At 39.6% G+C, this 19799-nt stretch overlaps 1 protein-coding gene across 1 annotated transcript in view; it reads right to left on the reverse strand.

The window, feature by feature from the left end:
* Window positions 1-14818: 14818 nt before the first annotated feature.
* Window positions 14819-19799, reverse strand: part of LOC307270740 (phosphatidylinositol 3-kinase regulatory subunit gamma-like) — a gene marked incomplete at its 3' end in the record, with an annotated part of 27362 nt that continues 22381 nt past the window's right edge. The window contains exons 7-9 of the mRNA XM_080054623.1: window positions 19124-19198; window positions 16031-16201; window positions 14819-15020 (exon numbers count right to left, since the gene is read on the reverse strand). Coding sequence (XP_079910749.1) covers window positions 14819-15020; window positions 16031-16201; window positions 19124-19198 — 448 coding nt within the window. The remainder of the gene's footprint in view (window positions 15021-16030; window positions 16202-19123; window positions 19199-19799) is intronic.

Raw genomic sequence — 19799 nt, forward strand, 5'->3', positions numbered from 1 at the left:
GGGTCAGAGCGCAGGGTCAGCCATAGTACAGCGCCCCTGGAGCAGTTTGGGGTTAAGTGTCTTTGCTCAAGGAATGAATGAAATGGAAGAACTAGATCGCGGGTACAAGCGGCCAAAATGTTTTTTTCTCAGGAGGGTGGCTGGCGTCTCCCTTAGAGATTAGGGTGAGAGAGAGTAGAGCCATTTATCCTTTGAGTAGAAAAGGTGCCAGTTGAGTTTTTTTTTTTTAAATATTTTTTTTTAGAAGTTTATTGAGCAGGGATTCATGCATCTTGGAGGTGTTCCAGGGACGTCCCGCTGGAAGGAGGAACACCCAGGACTAGATGGAGAGATTATATATCACACTGGCCTTGGAATAGCTCGGGTCTTTTTCAATTGTGATCCCTGAATGCTATTGTTGTTAAATGGTACCGTGTTACTGTCAAAGGGGTGGGGCTCTGTTGAAGCAAAATGTGTGTGTGTGTGTGTGTGTGTGTGTGTGTGTGTGTGTGTGGTGTGTGTGTGTGTGTGTGTGTGTGTGTGTGTGTGTGTGTGTGTGTGTGTGGTGTGTGTGTGTGTGTGTGTGTGTGTGTGTGTGTGTGTGTGTGTGTGGGGGGGGTGGTTATAATTGTTTGTATCTAACTTTATCTGCATTGCATTCTGTATAACGTCTTAAAATACCAATAAAGAAACCTTGAGAAAAAAAAGTATATGTTTCACCATAGTGTCTACTTTTTTTAATCCCGGTAAAGGGTTTTTTACTAAGGGCAGATAGATAGATAGATAGATAGATAGATAGATAGATAGATAGATAGATAGATAGATAGATAGATAGATAGATAGATAGATAGATAGATAGATAGATAGATAGATAGATAGATAGATAGATAGATAGATAGATAGATAGATAGATAGATAGATAAGGGCAGAGGGTGTCATATTGTATCATATTGTATGAAATGTAAAGCCCACTGAGACAAATGTATTTGTGATTTTGGGCTGTACAAATAAAACTGATTTGATTTTGATTCGACCTGATTGCAACATTGCCAGTCTGACACCGGCTACCATTCTCGGGTTAATTTGCGCGCTGCCCAAAAACAAGCCCTTGCTGTCGAATGAGTCAATCAATTTTTTAGAAATATTAAAAACACATACATAGGGGAGAATGGGGTTTTATGTCACAAGGGTTGGTTGTCACATTTGTTATATCTCGGCACCAGAAGGCGCTGTCTGTGAAATTTTTGCTATGGAAATGTCCAGAATTGGGATCAGAGGTCACCTACATTAGTCTTCCTTGGAGTTAGACTGCTGAATTTGAGGTGAGAGGACTGTTTGTGTTTTTCATGTCAAATTGAAAATATTTAGCTCCTCAGTATTTTCCCTTCTAGGCTTTTACACAATGGGTTTATAACAAAACACTTGTTACCCTAAAAAAGTGTGAAGGGTAAACTATAGTTTAGATTGTTTTTAGCTAGCTCACTAGTTGTTAGATGGTTGTTGGTGCAGTATATTTTCCGGCCTTTACTCAGAAAAACGGCGTTGGTGGTGGGTTGATGAAAGAATACGCAGTTTGAGGCAGATGAGGAGGTCTTCAGGAACAATTCTTTTATTTACAACAAAACTCGTCCTGCAAAACGAAGCCAATAAAAAGTTAAAGTTTGGATTTGACTCTTGTATTCATGTCAACACTGCGAGGAATAAAGAGTGTTTTTATTCAAGGCTACCTGTAGAATGATTCTTGAAATAAACTTAACTTTTCTTTGGAGTCTAATGGAAGTTCTTCCACTTGTGTGTGTGTGTGTGTGTGTGTGTGTGTGTGTGTGTGTGTGTGTGTGTAGATGTGAATGTTTGTATGTGTGAGTGTTTAGATGTGTGTGTGTGTGTGTGTGTGTAAGTGAATGTGTGTGTGTGTGTGTGAATGTGTATGTGTGTGTGTGAATGTGTGTGTGTGTGTGTGTGTGTGTGTGTGTGTGTGTGTGTGTGTGTGTTTTGAGGCCGTTGGGTGAAATCGATAGAGTGTGAGCCTGAGTGATTCCTTTATAAATGATTTCTGCCCGCTGTATTAATCTGCCAACCCCACTCTCTTATTAAAAGACTATTCCTCCAAGCAAGAATGTGTGTGTGTGTGTTTCTGTGTGTGTGTGTGTGTGTGTTTGTTTGTGTGTGTGTGTGTGTGTGTTTCTGTGTGCGTTTGTCTCTGTGTGTGTTTTTGTCTGTGTGTGTTTGTGTGTGTTTTTGTGTATGCGTGTGTGTGTGTGTTTGTCTCTGTGTGTGTTTTTGTCTGTGTGTGTCTTTCTGTGTATGTGTGTGTGTCTGTGTGTGGGTTTGTGTGTGTGTGTGTAAGCAAGAATCATTATTCTGCCCCATACAAAGCTCAATTCTGATACTTTTTTTTTTATATATATCAAGGCCCTGGCCCCTTCTCTCTCTACACACACAAACACACACACACACACACACACACACACACAAAGCCCTTGCAACACAGGGTAAGGAAACCCCACGGGAGCACTCTTAAAAGCAGCGGTCTCTTATTTGATCTCGTTCTACTTTTTGAGTCTTTTTTTCACCTTCGCACTTTAATTTAACATATTTGCTCCATTTCCTCGGTGTGTGTGTGTGAGTGAGAGAGAGAGTGTGTGAGTGTGTGTGTGAGTGAAGAGTGTTTGAGTGTGAGAGAGCGTGTGTGTGTGTGTGAGAGAGAGAGAGTGTGTATGTGAGAGAGAGAGTGTGTGTGAGTGTGTGTGTGGGGAGGGGTGGCGTGTCAATTAAAAAGCTCGAGTGATTTTCAGAGTGGTAGCAATTAAATCTCGGGGAGACATTAAACAGTGTGTGTGTGTGTGTGTGTGAGAGAGTGAGTGTGTGTGTGAGAGAGTGAGTGTGTGTGTGTGAGAGAGTGAGTGTGTGTGTGAGAGAGAGAGAGTGAGTGTGTGTGTGAGTGTGTGTGTGAGAGAGAGAGTGAGTGTGTGTGTGTGTGTGAGAGAGAGAGTGAGTGTGTGTGTGCGTGTGTGTGAGAGAGAGTGTGTGTGTGAGAGAGAGAGAGAGAGTGTGTGTGTGTGTGTGGAGACATTAAACAGTTCAGCCGACCGTGAATAACTGGCAATTTAAATGTTCTTTTTTTGTAATATTTCACTAATGGATGTGCGTGACATCTGCCAATCAAATCATAGCACACACACACACACGCACACGCTCACACACACACACACACAAACATAAGGCACATTCGCAAACACACACCAAAGCCACACAAACACACAGCAGATACATGCACACACACACACACACACACACAATACTATTTCTGTCGTATTATGGATGTACTTAAATACAAAATACCATTATTCACTAAATTGATCCTCTGAAAGGGCCCAGGATGACATTTATCTTTGATGACTCACACACACACACACACACACACACACACACACACACACACACACACACACACAGACATGAACACTTTCTTCCTATACTTGTGAGGAAGTTCATTGACACTAAGACTCTAAATCTATTTAAAGGTGCTACGAGGAACTTTTAAATATTTCTGAAACAGTCTCATTTTTCCTCTGATGATCATAAATTACATGTAACAGCAAACGAGACCATCAGTGCAAAGAATGCTATTTTTATATAGTTTTTCTTAATGCCTTTGTCATGGGTATACGCTCACCCAGGAACAACAGCTGGCGTAGTAAAAACACTACTGCTATTGTCCAAAGGGGGCGCTAGAATTAAAACAACTGAAAGTACCTCGGAGCATCTTTTTTTTTTTTCAAGATATTTTTTGGGCATTTTTATGCTTTATTGACAGTGTAGAGACAGAGTTGAAATGGGGCAGAGAGGGGAGTGACATGCAGAGAACGGCCGCAGGCTGGAATCAAACCCGGGTCTGCTGCTGGCCGAGGCCCATGGGGGGGACGCCCTACCAACTGAGCTAAGGGCACCCCTTCGGAGCATCTTTTAAGGTATAATATTATTCGCTATAAACTGTCCAGAAAAGGATTTAAAAAGAAAAAGAAAACAGACACTCAGATATTTGTGTTTCAACAAAATATTTTTCTTTATTCGGCAAGAGAACTGACTGTGGTGAAGCTCCACTGATGAAAGTACATGAATTAAAGCTGGGGTGGAGGATTTGGGGAGAAAATGGCAGTTGGGATAGAGATTCGAATCCAAATACCTCAACCGCTCCACTTGTTCTCTTTGGTCCCTCCCCTATGGTCCCTCCCTGACACGCTCTACACCAACAACGCCGGTGCCAAAGTGAATGGACAGTCCCAACAGCCAATAAGAACAGAGAATCGGAGCCTCGCTCTGATTGGTCAAAGTGTACACAGCTCATGTTAACTTTGACCAATCAGAAATCACATACCCCAGCTTTAATGTTAGCTCAAAAACAACTGGAGAAACTACAACCAACAAACTACTGCAACAGATACAATAAAAATAAAAACAAAAAAGTGAAGTGGATTTTTTTGTGATGACGGGCCAAAACCATTATTTTTTCAAAGAGAGAATCAAGAGAAAAACCAGAGGAAGGTATTGCATCCGGTAACACTGAGAAAGAGAGCGTTCAAATGTTGATATAAAGACATATAAGCTATTGAAAAAAAATTAAGAGTCCACTCGAAAAATATTCAGTGTCTCTCGTTTTACTATTAGCATATGTTTGAGTAGAATGAACATTTTGGTTTTATAATATAAACTACTGACAACATTTCTACCAAATTCCTCCCAGAAATATTGTCATTAAAGAGCATTTTCCATTAAGTAATGTAGAGATGAAGATTGAAGGAAAATCCAGACTGGTCTCTTAATTTTTTCCATTGTATAAGCATTCTGTATAGGTCTTTGTCTATGGTTATTTAAGTAGAACGTGGCTACACCGCTTCGAATTTGTCTTTTACATGTTGGACAATTGCTCACATCAACTGTAATGGCGTCAAAACTCTCAGAAAAATTCAATTTTTAATGACATTTTCTCAACAATGTTTTGCTTATTCGACCAACTTGGCACACACATTTACGTCAACGCAAATTTGGCCAAAATGCAAACAGTCTTTGACAGTTGATCACGCCTAAAAAAAAAAGACCAAAGTTATCAGTTTTAAAACCAGAACATTTAAAAGGTGCAGTGTGTAATATGACATCATCAAGAAAGTTCTACAAAGTTCTAGAATGCAACGCTCCCTGGGTAACCCCACCCCTTTAGAATAATAACAGAAGCTACAGTGGCCTTCAAGGACAAGAACAATTCTAAATTTTAAACAATGCACCTGATGACATTCCAACTATGACACTTTCAAGATGGCGGCACAAGGCCTTGGACATATATGAGACCCTTTCTAAAGGGAAAAAATAATAATAAAAAAAAAATTTCAGCTATTATGCACTAAATTAAATGTACTTATGGATATTATAATTACTTTCTACAAAATCTGCTAGGAAATAAAACCCAAAATTCTACACACTGCAGGTTTAAAAAAAAAACAAATGTCTTCAAACAGATAAAAAATTACATTCGTCTTTCTCAGTGTTACATTTTTTATAGCGCTGAACAACCGACACACAAAAACGGGACTCAAAACTTGATTCAGCTTATTAGCAAGTGTGAAGTTACATTAAGTTATTTTCTGCCATATTTAAAAATTCCGATCTGAACACACCCATAAAACAGACAAATAACAGTTGTTTTTCTTTGTTTTACTTCCAAAAGACATATTTTTTTTTTATAACAATTTTCTTCCTTTTATACACAAAAAACAACAGTCAATAGTACCAAATATGCATGCTGGATCGTATGTCAAAAAGGGGGGGGTAGTCAAAAGAGGGGTACAAGATAGATCATCATAGGCCTATACACTTTTTTTTTTCAATATTTTTTTCAAATACAATTTTTTTTTCAAAGTTGTTTTATTTCCATATATACTGTGTTACAAGCTGTATTTTCCCTGTTAGCTGTGCTGGGTATTGTGATCAGACAAGCAGTGATAAGAACACAACTAGACTCCTTAAGTTAAAGCTGGGGTGGAGGATTTGGGGAGGAAATAGCAGTTGGGATAGAGGAGATTCGAATCCAAATACCTCAAGCGCTCCACTTGTTCTCTTTGGTCCCTCCCCTATGGTCCCTCCCTGACACGCTCTACTCCAACAACGTCAGTGCCAAAGTGAATGGACAGTCCCAACAGCCAATAAGAACAGAGAATCGGATTTTTTTTTTTTTTTTTTTTTTTTAAGAATCGGAGCCTCGCTTTGATTTGTCAAAGTGTACAGCTCATGTTCACTTTGACCAATCAGAAATCATATACCCCAGCTTTAGGTTAAGAATCGCAATCATTCGAACCTGATGGCTGCAAATAAAACTTTGCAGGACTGCTTGTGTGCGAGTTGTAGTAGTATTTGTAGTATTTGTATAACAGTAACAACAGTTAAAAGTTGGTATGTTGTCATAACAGTCGTGGGGTTGTAGCAGTGAGTATAAAACGGTAACAGTTGGATGTATTGTACTAGTTTTTTGATTGACAAACGGCACCTTGTAGCTGAAATTAAAAATGTACTTAAGAAAAAAAATAATAATAAAATTTCTTCTGAGAATTAAACCATTTAAGTTTCCTGGAGTTATTTTGAGATTTTCGAAAAAGTGAAAACTCAAAAAAAAAAAAAAAAAAAAAAATCTAAGGTCAACAGATAATTTGGTTTGTCCAACTAAAAAAAAAACTGTGATTCTTTCCGCTTGCACCTGTCATTAGCAACTATGATTTAGAAAACCCTGCCCCCCCCCTCTCCCCCTAGTAACCATGGGGGTATAATATGCACCTGAGGGAAAACATTCACCCTTCCATCACAAATCTATCGCGGACAGAAAAGGGGAAATATTGCATGTTGTGTAAGTTTTGACGCAAACGGGAGGTTGTCCCGAAAAAGTAAAAAATAAAAAAAAATCACAAAAAATTGATTTAAAACCTTATTTTTTGTCCCTGTCGATCTTCCGTATCGCCTGTTACAAATGTTTTATTTTGGCATTTATTTTACCGTGTTTAAAAAATTGCCATTAATTGCCATTAATTTGAAGAAATCCTAACCAACACAAACAACACTTAAGATCTATACACACGACATTTGTTTCAACAGAGCAATAGAAAAAAGTTTCAGAATTTCAAATGAGTTAACTCCAATTACACGGTCAAACATGTGCAAAATATATGAACAACTTAGTGTGAGTGAGACAGATGCCCTGCGTTCCAAATCACATACTTTTTTCTTTCTACTACACTACATACTAAAGTACAGAAGAGTTGTAGTCTTTTTACTACACTACATACTAAAGTACAGAAGAGTTTTAGGGCCACAGACAGGAGAGAGAAAAAAAAAATCAGATAAGGAAGATTTTTTTTCATTATGTCGAGAAATGTCAAGAATAAAGACGAATACTCCAAAATGCTATTGGAGTTAGTGGGGGAATTTATGTATTTTCAGCATACTACAATTGGACGTGCATGTATGTATTGGGACATCCTAAATCATTGTCTGGCATACTAAATAGTAGGGAAGTATGGGGATTGGAACGCAGGGCTAGTTTTTAAATCCTCAATAAAAGTGAGTTAATATCAAACTGAGGAGTGCAGAATACATTTGATTGATTTTTTTGTAACCATTTGGACATCATTGTATATGGATTTTTTCCTTTCCTGACATGTCTTTTAAAAAGTACCTGTTTTTGAACACAAATTAACAAAATTTGTATCGGGACACTCACTCACTCATTCATTCATACATTCACACACACATTCACTCAGTCACTCACTCAGTCACTCACTCACTCACTCACTCATTCACTCACTCACTCACTCACTCACTCACTCACTCACTCACTCACTCACTCACTCACTCACTCACTCACTCACTCACTCAACATGGTTTTTATATCTTATCTTAGTTGTGATAATATCAAAAGGCAATGCAGATTAAAAACGTCGCTGAAAAAGAACTCAAGTCTTTGGTCTAATTGTTTCAGAAAAAAAAATTAATCAATTAATTGACGCGAAAACAACCCTTTCGAAAACTGCAATATCTTAGCTTTTTATATATATGATAGCTAGTGTAAATATGACTTATAATGCATACGTAGACATCACGCAAACATCATAATTGTACCTTTTAAAATTAACACTTTTTGTACCTCTTATATTTGATATCGTGTGCAATTTCAGACGAATCCCTCGGTTGAAAGGGAAAAAATCTGAACATTTCTCTGAGTATTTTATTTTCAAAAAAGCCCCTTTCTTTCTTTCCCCGCGTAAAATAGTTATACTGAACGTTTTTGACCTGTAACAATTACAACTGTATAATATATCTGTCATAAAACTTTAAAAAACCTCTGCCTAGGTCGCCCTGTAACAACAAAAAATTGGGAGTTTTGTTTATGGTATTTTTGCTTTAAATAAATGTATATTTTTTAATTCCATATAACGACATTCAACAAGTGAGCAATGCAATATACTTCAAGTAATACAGTAAGGGAATGTTTGTCAGCAGATTAAAAAAAACTAAACAAAAATAGTGAGTGTGGGCGATATAGGGAATATGGACAGACTAAATGACAAACCATTTTTGGTGAAGAAGTTGTGTATAATACTAAGGGGAATAAGACAGTTTGAAAATGATTTGAAAAAACCCTGATTTTTTAAATTTATATATATATTTTTTTGTATATTCAAAATCGCTGGCTTGGTTGTGTGGTAGTTTTATTACGGTAAGCTTGGAACACCTGAGGGGTAAATGACCAATAAAACGTTCTAACGAAAAGTCCAAAAAAAAAAAAAATCGAACTGGCCTGTGTATTTTGATTAGCTGCTCCTTGAGAGTTTGTTTTGATTTGTTTCGTAGCTGGCTGGTGTTTTTTTAAAAGAATAATTTGAAAAACGAAAAACAGATTTTGGACCGGGACTGATCCTTTGTCTCTACATTCAAGATTATATCAGTGAACCCCGCCTTCATGTCCCCCCTGTTTGGATCAATAAACCCCGCCTTCATGTCCCCCCCGTTTGGTCTATAAGAAAGAACAGAGACTGCATTCACTTTACGCAACAGATGAAACGTGAAAAAAGGCTGTGTCCTATTTCAGATACAGTCGCAGAAAGTTTGTGATTGTAAGGACGCCGGTAGTATCAAAACTGATTCTTAACATTTCTGTGTGATACTTGAAAAAAGAAAGGCAAAAACAATACATAAGATATCTCTGCCTAAAGTCCTCTCTTTTTTCTATATAATTGTTATACCTTTTCTATACTAAATTAAGGGTTAGGGTTAGGGTTAGTACTTTTATACTTGTAGCCACACTTCGGGCACACCCACAACAATTCCCGTTTGCATCTTTAGAAGTTTATCAAAATGAAGTCAAGTTTCGGTAAATCAAAAACTTTTTCCCACATTTGGAGAAAGGAAAAGGGAGTTGCATTTCTTAAAGGTGCAGTGTGTAATATGACATCATCAAGTAAGTTCTACAAAGTTCTAGAATGCAACGCTCCCTGGGTAACCCCACCCCTTTAGAATAATAACAGAAGCTACAGTGGCCTTCAAGGACAAGAACAATTCTACATTTTAAACAATGCACCTGATGACATTCCAACTATGACACTTCCAAAATGGCGGTGACAAGGCCTTGGTCCAAAATATGCAGAAATATGGACATATATGAGACCCTTTCTAAGGAAAAAAAAAATTATTCTAAAAAAATTATTCAGCTATTATGCACTAAATTAAACGTACTTATGGATATTATAATTATTTTCTACAAAATCTGCTAGGGAATAAAACCCAAAATTCTACACACTGCACCTTTAAGTCTGGAATAGGACAGCCAACACGGTACCACTGTTACGTTGTTCTATATTGCTGGATGCAGTCTCTCCGAGTTCCTTCCTCGATACATATTCTATTCTTAGCTAAACTATGTTTGTAAATAATAGGGGACTATAATTTGTATTTTTTATCAAACTAAACTGCTCGAGTCTCCGCTAAAAGACCGCTGGCTAGATCAGCTCCACAAACCTGGCCTGTCTTAGTGTGAGCAGACTATCAAAGGGCAGTGGGGAGTGGGGAGGGAGAGGGGGGGGGGGGGGGGGGGTTTAAGGGGCAGATAACTGATATACAGTGTCCAGGGGGTTTATGGGTGTTGAGGACATATAGACGGGGGTTTAGATAAAACATATGGTGGTGGGTACAACCAATGTTGTATCATTCACTCAGTCACTCACTCACTCCTCAAACAATGGCCCTCTTCCTACAACCTGATACACTGCTTCAGACAAGTGTGTGTGTGTGTGTGTGTGTATAAGAGAGAGCGTGTGTGTGTGTGTGTGTGTGTGTGTGTGTGTGTGTGACCCATTCATACACTGTGATGATGGCTTATCTTACTGTGGAAACAAAAGAGCCTGCTTTGTTTGACTTTTTAACCAGCGTCATCCTTTCAGATTTTTTTTTTTTATGGTTGATGCCCCAAAAAAAATGTTCTACTGTAAAGATAGACTTGGTGGTTTGGGTACAACGGAGTCCAAGGGCCATCTTTAGGGAAAAAAAGTCAACATTTCTTAACTTACTACAAGAAATAGTCATAATATAGACAGAGTAGGAAAAAAAGTTAGGATTTTAAGTCATAATTTGAGTCTGTGTTTAATTTTTGATTAATAATATCTCTAGAGTATTTTCCCCCGGCATTAAAATGAGGAATCTTGTGAAGTTCTAGATTCACAAATAGTCTTTTTTTGACAACCAAGACAGTTGACCAGTGGGTAGCAAGGATTCCGCCAATAGACAGATCTCGCCATCGTTCGTAGGTTACCCCCTGAAATTCTTACTTCTTATTACGACTTTTTTTTCTAACAATTTCAATATTTATTTTTTTCCTACTCAACGAGGCTCTCAAACTCCATCGTAGGTTGGGGTTGTGTGTGTTTTAAATTTAGAACAGCTGTCTTTTTTTTAGCAATGAACAAGTCAGTATAACATCCCCCCCTCTTGTGGTTAGGTTGACCGAGTTTTAGGGCCACCTCGAGCAGAATAAGAATCAGGGACTTTGAGAATTGAATGGGAAAAATATCATAAATCTAAGAGAAAAAAGCAGTTTTTGCAGGAAAACTAGTCAGAATATTGCTAGAAAAAGGTCATAATTAAGATAAAGAATTTGTTATATTACGTTGATATTATCAATAACTAACGTTACTTTTTTACGAGGTTACAATGCCATTTTTGTAGGTGAACAGTAATGCGTTTGTCTTTCCCCATACAATTACAACTTTATTCTCATAAGTGTATGATTTAATTCTTGATTTTATTTATTTTTTTATCTCAACGCGGCCCATTTATTTTAGTCCATTGTAGTTTGGAGTCGTGAAATTAAGAATTTTGCCTCATAATTTGAATTATTTTTTTAATTCTCTTCATGGCTAATACTGCCTACTACTCCATCCTAAATTGGGGTTGTGTGTGTTTTAAATTTAGAAACAGCTGTCTTTTTTTTTTTAGCAATGAACAAGTCAGTATAACATCCCCCTCTCTTCCTCCTAGCCCCACTAACCTTCACTTTGCATCAGACCTTTTCAGACTCGCTGCAGTTTATCAGACAGGCAGTGTCTGGACTACTGTCTGGGGAGCATTAGGACCCCTCGAGACATTACAACGACCCAGTTATTCTTAGAAATAATGTCTAGCGTTCCAAATCACATACTCTTTCTTTTTACTACACTACATACTAAAGTACAGAAGAGTTTTAGTCTTTTTACTACACTACGTACTAAAGTACAGAAGAGTTTTAGTCTTTTTACTACACTACATACTAAAGTACAGAAGAGTTTTAGTCTTTTTACTACACTACATACTAAAGTACAGAAGAGTTTTAGTCTTTTTACTACACTACATACTAAAGTACAGAAAAGTTTTAGGGCCACAGACAGGAGAGAGAAAAAAAAAAATCAGATAAGGAAGATTTTTTTTTCATTTTGTCGAGAAATGTCAAGAATAAAGACGAATACTCCAAAATGCAATTGGAGTTAGTGGGGCGTTTATGTATTTTCAGCATACTACAATTGACGTGCATGTATTGGGACATCCTAAATCTTTTTCTGGCGTACTAAATAGTAGGGAAGTATTGGGATTGGAACGCAGGGAATGTCTAGCCTACAAATTAACCCTGAAAAAAGGAACAGCCAATCATTGAGCAGTATTTTTTATAACAGCCAATTAGAAATATACAAAAATGTCAAAATTGTCAACAAATTTCAAGGAATAATTGAATGCAACTGGGGTTTTTCTTTGTTTGTTCTCTTCAAGTTTTTCAAAGATATTTTTATTGGTTTTGATGCTTCCACTGGTTAGAAAGTCAAAAAGCAGCGGGCAAGAGGTTGTGAACTTCAAAAAAAATAAAAATAAATAAAAAAAAATAAAAAATCGCAATCAAGACAAAAACAATAAAATTAAATCTGTATTTCACTCATAACATCTTCACTGTGCACTTTGATTATCTCTGAGACCATAGTGCATCTATCTCTCTCTCTCTTTCTCTCTCTCTCTCCCTCTTTCTCTCTCCCTCTCTCCATCTCTCCCTCTTGGACTAACAACTCTAGATTGCACGTTCTTTCAAGTTTTCAGTTTTTCGAGACCTCTCCTCACATAAAAGAGTTTGTTTAGTTTTGTATATATTAAAAGCTTATTTTATCTGGAGTTTTTTCTTGTAACACAAACACACACACACAGTACCAGTTATTCTCATCCAAACCCATATACACATGTCTCTCTCACTCTCTTCTGTTTTAAACCACACATAAAATAGGGTTTTTTTTTTAGACATTTTTAACTTTCAAAAAAGGAGGATTTTGGTGAGAGTGACCAACCGTTTTCGTAAACTTATATGTGTTGTCTGGTTTACAATGTGTTTGACCTCAGCACTTTGTATTGTATTTCAGCGTCTTAAAAATGCAACCGGCGTTCTATCATTATAAAATCACTATTATAATATAATGAATGAGGTTTTTCTTCCCTCAGTCTTCCCTTGGCCCAGCTGTCCTGTTAATCCTATCCCTACATTTTACCATGTGTGATGTCACACTAGTAAAATGTAGGGTTAGACAGTGAGACCATGATACCCTCTTTCTGCCTTTTCTCAGGCGAGGATGAACCGATTTCTAAATTGTTTGCACATTTATACTACATAGGATCTCAGAGTTCAATGCACCTTCATATTCCCACCGGTGAAGTAGGTCTTTAAGTGTTGTATTTTATTTCGGTTTGTCAATTGACATTGATTTTAAATGCAAGCAAGCTAAGCCAATCAGAAGAGAGTACTGAGGTCACATGTGGGACTTGTTTAAGTGCTTTCTCACTAGAACATCTGTATTTACAGAAGCTAGGTACCTGGGTTTTTCATGTTTACGTACCATTTGGTTTTGTTTCCCCCAAAGAAAAAGAAAAAAGAAAGAAAAAGGCTATTTGGTGCACGAGGCCCAAAACTCTCGGTTTTTTATGTGTGGTCTCAAACACACCATTCCTTTGCTTTTCTTCACTCTCTTTCTCCATTCACAAAAAGAAACAAACAAACAAAATAAACACACACACACACACACACACACACACACACACATTAACTCTTTGCCTTCCGTCTCTACACCAACTTTGGTCTCTGGTTTTTGAAATGTGACGTTTGCCATTCTTTACACATTGGCAAAAAAAAAAAAAAAAAAAAAAAAAAAAATTATGTCTCAGCAAAGCAAATATACCAAAAAAAAAAAAACCCTTCTACAGTTAGAATAAGAGCCAGCCTTCATTGCCCTTCTTTCAAAGAGCACAAAACTGTATTTGTTATCGCTTATAACCCCCTCCCCAAACCCCCTTCAGCAGCAGTCTAAAAATGGAGGAACACACTTAAAAATAATTCTAAAAGTGTTCGTTAGTTTGTCTATGCTACATTATTTTTGCTTTTTTTTTTCGTAAAACGGGGACATGGAAAACCTGACAGACACTTTTGACATCATCATCTTAAAACCTCTCTTCTTCTTCTTCTTCTTCTTCTTGCATTCAACCACAAAGTTTAAACGAGTTAAAACACAACAACAATTAAGGAAACCATGGAAACGGGACTCCCAAGAAAAAAAGCAACCAATGAAATAATAGAATAGAATAAATCTGAGGTTGTTGTGAGGAAAAAAAAAAAAAAAAAAAAAAAAAAAAAAAAAAAAAATTCAATTCAATGTGGGAATGTTTTGTTGTGGTCGCCATTTTTGAAGTTTCTTTGAAGTTCTTTGTAGTTTTTATGGGGTTAAAAAGTCTTGAGTTTAGGTAGCAGCAGCGGCGGCGGTGGGGGGGAGGGGTGGGGGGGGGGGTCAACATTAAAAACTCTTAAAAAGACATCTCCTCACTCCGTTTTCCGTCCGTTCCTTTTACTTCGTTCATAGTCACGTTTTTTTTATTTTTTTGTTTCACATTCACAAAAACATTTAAAAACTTCCTTGTGCAAAATTCCAGCAAAGAATGCCCTCCGAGTCCGACCAAAACATTGTTCTTGTAAAAATATATATAACTCCAAGGTGGCTGACGTACGTGTGTGTGTGTGTGTGTGTGTGTGTGTGTGTGTGTGTTGCAGCAAAAAAATCGTTTATTTTTTTACTTTGTTTTGCGTCTTTCGTGTTGGTTTGCGTTTTCGAAAAAATACAACCAAATCTTGCCACGCATTTCAAAAATCCTTCCCCGATGTCCCTTGCCTTTTTGGGCTTGGCAAGTTGTCTTAAGTGGGTGTTTTTTTTTTTTAAATGGATGTAGCATAGCATTTTAGTTAGCTGCTCCTTCATCTGGAGGGCATGTGTGGTGGTAGTGCGTATACGGGGTAAGCTAGCCGTACGTTGAGTGAGTCGTTGTGTTGCACCAGTGATGTTCCGTGGTAGTGAAGAACGAGCTCCTTCAAGCTGCCGTAAAGGTTGTACGGCTCGGCGAAACCAAAGCCGCGCGCCGTGCTGTAGATAACGCAGTGTTTCACCTCGCCCTCGACACTGTGGGGGGGAAGAGAGAGAGGGAGAGAGAGGGAGAGGGAGAGGGAGGGGGGAGGGAAAGAGAGGGGGAGGGAGAGAGGGAGAGAGAGAGAGAGGGAGAGAGGGAGAGGGAGGGGAGGAGGGAGAGAGAGGGAGGGAGGGAGAGAGGGAGAGGGAGGGAGGGAGAGAGGGGGAAGGGAGAGAGGGAGGGAGAGAGAGACACACAAAGACATGGTCAGTTTAGCTGCTAAGGAGAAAAATGTATATAGTAACTGAGGCTATGTTAAAAACATTCGAACAAATCTATTTAATTTAGCCTAAGTTGTACACATTCTTATACTTAACTAATTTGTTTTATATACCGTGAATTATAGTTCTAAGGGGAAAACAAACGGAATCTGCAAAAATCGGTATCGGGAAAGGGGAAAACTTGTACGATATCTTCTACATTTCTATACGATTGCAAGTGTAATGTAAGATTTGAGCCAGTGTGTGTGTGTGTGTGTGTGTGTGTGTGCGTGTGTGCAGTGAGTGAGTGTGTGTGTGTGAGTGAGTGTGTGTGCTGTACTCACACCACAGAGCAGGCGTAGCAGCCCTTCAGTGTGTGTGTGTGCAGTGTACTCACACCACAGAGCAGGCGTAGCAGCCCTTCAGTGTGTGTGTGTGTGTGTGCAGTGTGTGTGTGCAGTGTACTCACACCACAGAGCAGGCGTAGCAGCCCTTCAGTGTGTGTGTGTGTGTGTGCAGTGTGTGTGTGTGCAGTGTACTCACACCACAGAGCAGTGTGTGTGTGTGTGTGTGTGCAGTGTACTCACATCACAGAGCAGTGTGTGTGTGTGTGTGTGTGTGTGTGTGCAGTGTACTCACACCACAGAGCAGGCGTAGCAGCCCTTCAGTGTGTGTGTGTGTGTGTGTGTGCAGTGTACTCACACCACAGAGCAGGCGTAGCAGCCCTTCAGTGTGTGTGTGTGTGTGTGTGTGCAGTGTACTCACACCACAGAGCAGTGTGTGTGTGTGTGCAGTGTACTCACACCACAGAGCAGGCGTAGCAGCCCTTCTTGCTGCTCTCTCTGATGAGGAAGGCTCCGTCAGGTTTGCCCTTCAGCAGATCCTCCGCCTGCGATCTGTTCAGGTCGCCCACAAACCAACTCTTCTCATCGCAGTGAGGCAAGCTCTCATCCTCCTCGCTCACACAGTAGCCTCTGGAAACACACACAGAAAGACAAAGACAATGCTTAACATGGGGGACATTTAAAGGCAGTTATATACTCCGCGAGAATTAAGACCAAAGTTCTCGGTGACAGAGCTGAGAGAATAAAATGACGTCATTTTCTTCTCTCAGCTCTTGTTCAGCTGTTCTTGCAGCTTGTTCTCGACACATCACCCGGGCCGAACTTTCTTCTCGCAGCTTGTCCGAGAACTATTGTGTGATTGGTCAGTCTGAAGTCAATGAGGAAAGCGAAGTGAAATCAGCTGGCGCTACTGAGTCAAATTTCCATGGTAACAATGTGCCGCGGTGAGGAGTTCGGCAGTTGAGTTCTCGTGAAGTATGTAATGTCAGACCAGAAAGAACTTCTCGCAGCTCTGTCACCGAGAGCTTTGTTCTTTCTTCTCGCGGAGTATGTAACAGGCTTAACAGTAGCCTCTGGTACACACACACACACACACACACACACACACACACACACACACACACACACACACACACACACACACACACACACACACACACACACACACACACACACACACACACACACACACACACACACACACTGGTTAACATGTGCGATAGGTTTCCATATTGGGTGTAAGCAATTTAAGGAGGAACGACGAGAAGCTTCCTAGAAATGTAGTGTCATGAGTTTGAAAAGAAATAAACAAGATACTCAAGTAAAGTCTAAATATTAATGTCCACCAATCGCCTTTTAACATTTCATTTTCTCTGTACTTTACACAAGGACAAATAAATAAACTGACACACACAGTAACACAGTTAAGCCCGATAGTGTAATCTCAGTCACAAATATTTAAAAGTTCCTCGTAGCACCTTTAAAGGTAACATATTATGCACTTTGCTGTCAATTTTATATGGTCCAAGTAGTCCCTAATACTTATTTTTTTAGATGTTTGCTGAAAAACCCGTTCGGATCATTTATTGTAGCAAGCCTCTATACCCTGATTGTCCTGGATGAGCTGTATTTCTGCGATCTGGCTGGCCCCTCCCACCTCTCTGCCGGGCTTTCTTTATATGGCCATGGAGCTCTCCCACCGTCTCTGCCGTGCTCTCGCGATACTAGAGAGACACTGCGTGAGTCGTGACTGCGAACACAGTGTTGTTACCCAGAGGCTCCGGGCTAACAGTTTGACATGACCTGACATGATTAAAACCAGTGAAAACAGTAGCTTCAAACAGTAGCTTGATTTCTACAGGAATATCTTCCCATCCTTTGTCATGTTAAAAACGAGTAATTTTCAGACTGCTGTGGGGAGTATAAACGGCGTGTTATGAGCAAAACTTGGTGCTAAATCAGAAGCTACATGGGCGCTAACGCTAAAAATAAGACTCAGACGATAAAATAAACTAAAAGTACCACACAAATCAGTGAAAAAAATATATTTAAAATTGACTTCCACACTATTAAGTTACAATCCTTTGTCCTATTAAAAACGAGTCATTTTCAAACTGCTGTGGGGAGTATACACAGCGTGTTATGAGCAAAACTTGGTGCTACATCAGAAGCTACATGGGCGCTAACGCTAAAAATAAGACTCAGACGATAAAATAAACTAAAAGTACCGCACAAATCAGTTCCACTTCCACACTATTAAGTTACAATCCTTTGTCCTGTTAAAAACGAGGCATTTCCAGACTGGTTTGGGTAATAGAATTATGTTTTTATGAGCAAAAGCTGAATGCTTGTCCCAAAGCTAAATAGCTATACACCAGTCAGGCAAAAATACCAATAAAAACATTCCTTTCAGTTTCACTGTTTGCAAAAACCCACAAGTAGCTTCCTATCCGTTGTGTTATTAAAAACGAGGCATTAATAGACTGCTGTGGATAAGATAAATTAGTGGAGTATGAGCAAAAGCATTCTGTGTTGGTGTATGTAACATTCAGGCTGTAGGCTACTATGGGCATTCTTGTCGCTTAGGGGGAAAGCAACATGGCTGTCGCTCAGAAAATTTTCCAGGGGAAAATCTCGTGGAATCTCATGGGATCTCGGCCACGGGATCTCGGGCCGTGGACCAATAAGAAATGGGGGGGTGGGGTTATCATAGACTTTTTTTTTTTTTTTTTTTTATCATAGACTACTGCACGGTGGAAATTTCTGGTTACTAATGTGGGGGGGGGGAAGCATCGGAAGCATGGACATATATAGAAAATATGGGGATGTGGCTGTGCCGGCTGTGACGACATAGCCGGCGAGAATTCTGACTGGAGTAAATTGGGGGGGAGGGGTGGGGGTTTCAGAAAGGGGGAGAGTGAGAAAAGGAGAGATTGTTATTTTTTTTGATATTTTGGCAGTCTCTAGGCACACCGTGGCCCCATGGATATGTTAGAACACATTTAAAAAGTGCATTTAGCATAATATGAGACCTTTAAATAAAAAAACAAATTAAATGAACAGCAGTTGCTCTGTAGCCTAAAGGGCGTTTCAGACGGAACGCGTTTGTCGCCCCTGGCAATGCATTGTCAATGGAGAGGCGAGCGGGGAGAGAGAAGGCGCGGCATTCTGTCAGGCGGCACGACAAGCGGGCGCACTGTCTGTCTGTCTGTCTGTCTGTCTGTCTGTCTGTCTGTCTGTCTGTCTGTGTGTCTGTCACTCCCGTGGAACTGTCGCTTCCGTGCTCGTCAAACGCTTGCGTGTGAAAAGTTGAGAACTGTTTATCTTTTTGTCGCGGCGTTTGAAAAATCACAATCGCGCTCCTCCTCCTCCCGTCACTTCACACGGGGAGCGCAAAGTGAAGCCGCGGTGCCAGGCGACAACGCGAGCGGAATGTCGCCTACCGTCTGAAAGGGCCTTTAGTCACACACAGTAAAAAGAGTTAACCCTGATAGTAGTGCATAACCCTGATAGTATAATCTCAGTCACAGGCAGTAAGATGTAGCTACTCACTCGTCAGTGTTGTCGTTCTTGATCCCCAGCCAGTCGTTAATTCTTTTCTGTCGAACTCCTTTGTGATTGAGCCAACTGCAGACAGAGACAGACAGACAGACAGACAGACAGACAGACAGACAGACAGACAGACAGACAGAGAGAGAGAGAGAGAGAGAGAGAGACAGAGACAGAGAGAGAGAGAGAGAGAGAGAGAGAGGAGGATTAATATAACTTCTAGGAATTATACATCAATTTGAAAAGGCAGCCATGTTTTATTATTTACAGTCATATCCCTTATCACTTGTAATGTGTGTGCACTGCATATGCACCTTTATATATGGGGGGGAAGAGAGAGAGAGATAGGGAGGGACGGAGAGAGATAGAGGGGGGGAGACAGAGACAGAGAGGGAGAGAGATGGTGAGACAGAGAGAGAGAGGGAAAGAGAGAGGCACACACAGAAAGAGAGAGAGACAGAGAGAAATGGAGAGAGAGACAGAGAGAGAGACAAAGAGACAGAGAGAGAGAAAGAGAAACCGAGAGAGGAGAGAGAGAGGCATTACTACCATTACTGAAGGTTCCCTTCATTTACAGACATGTTTACGGTGCAGTGAACGAGCACGAGACCGTGAAGTAATGACATTAGCCTCAGATAAAATGTCATCACAGAATGAGGCTGTTACAACCGTCCCTAGA

Source organism: Ammodytes marinus (genome assembly GCF_949987685.1).
Source record: "Ammodytes marinus genome assembly, contig: scaffold_71, whole genome shotgun sequence".
NCBI lineage: Eukaryota > Metazoa > Chordata > Actinopteri > Uranoscopiformes > Ammodytidae > Ammodytes > Ammodytes marinus.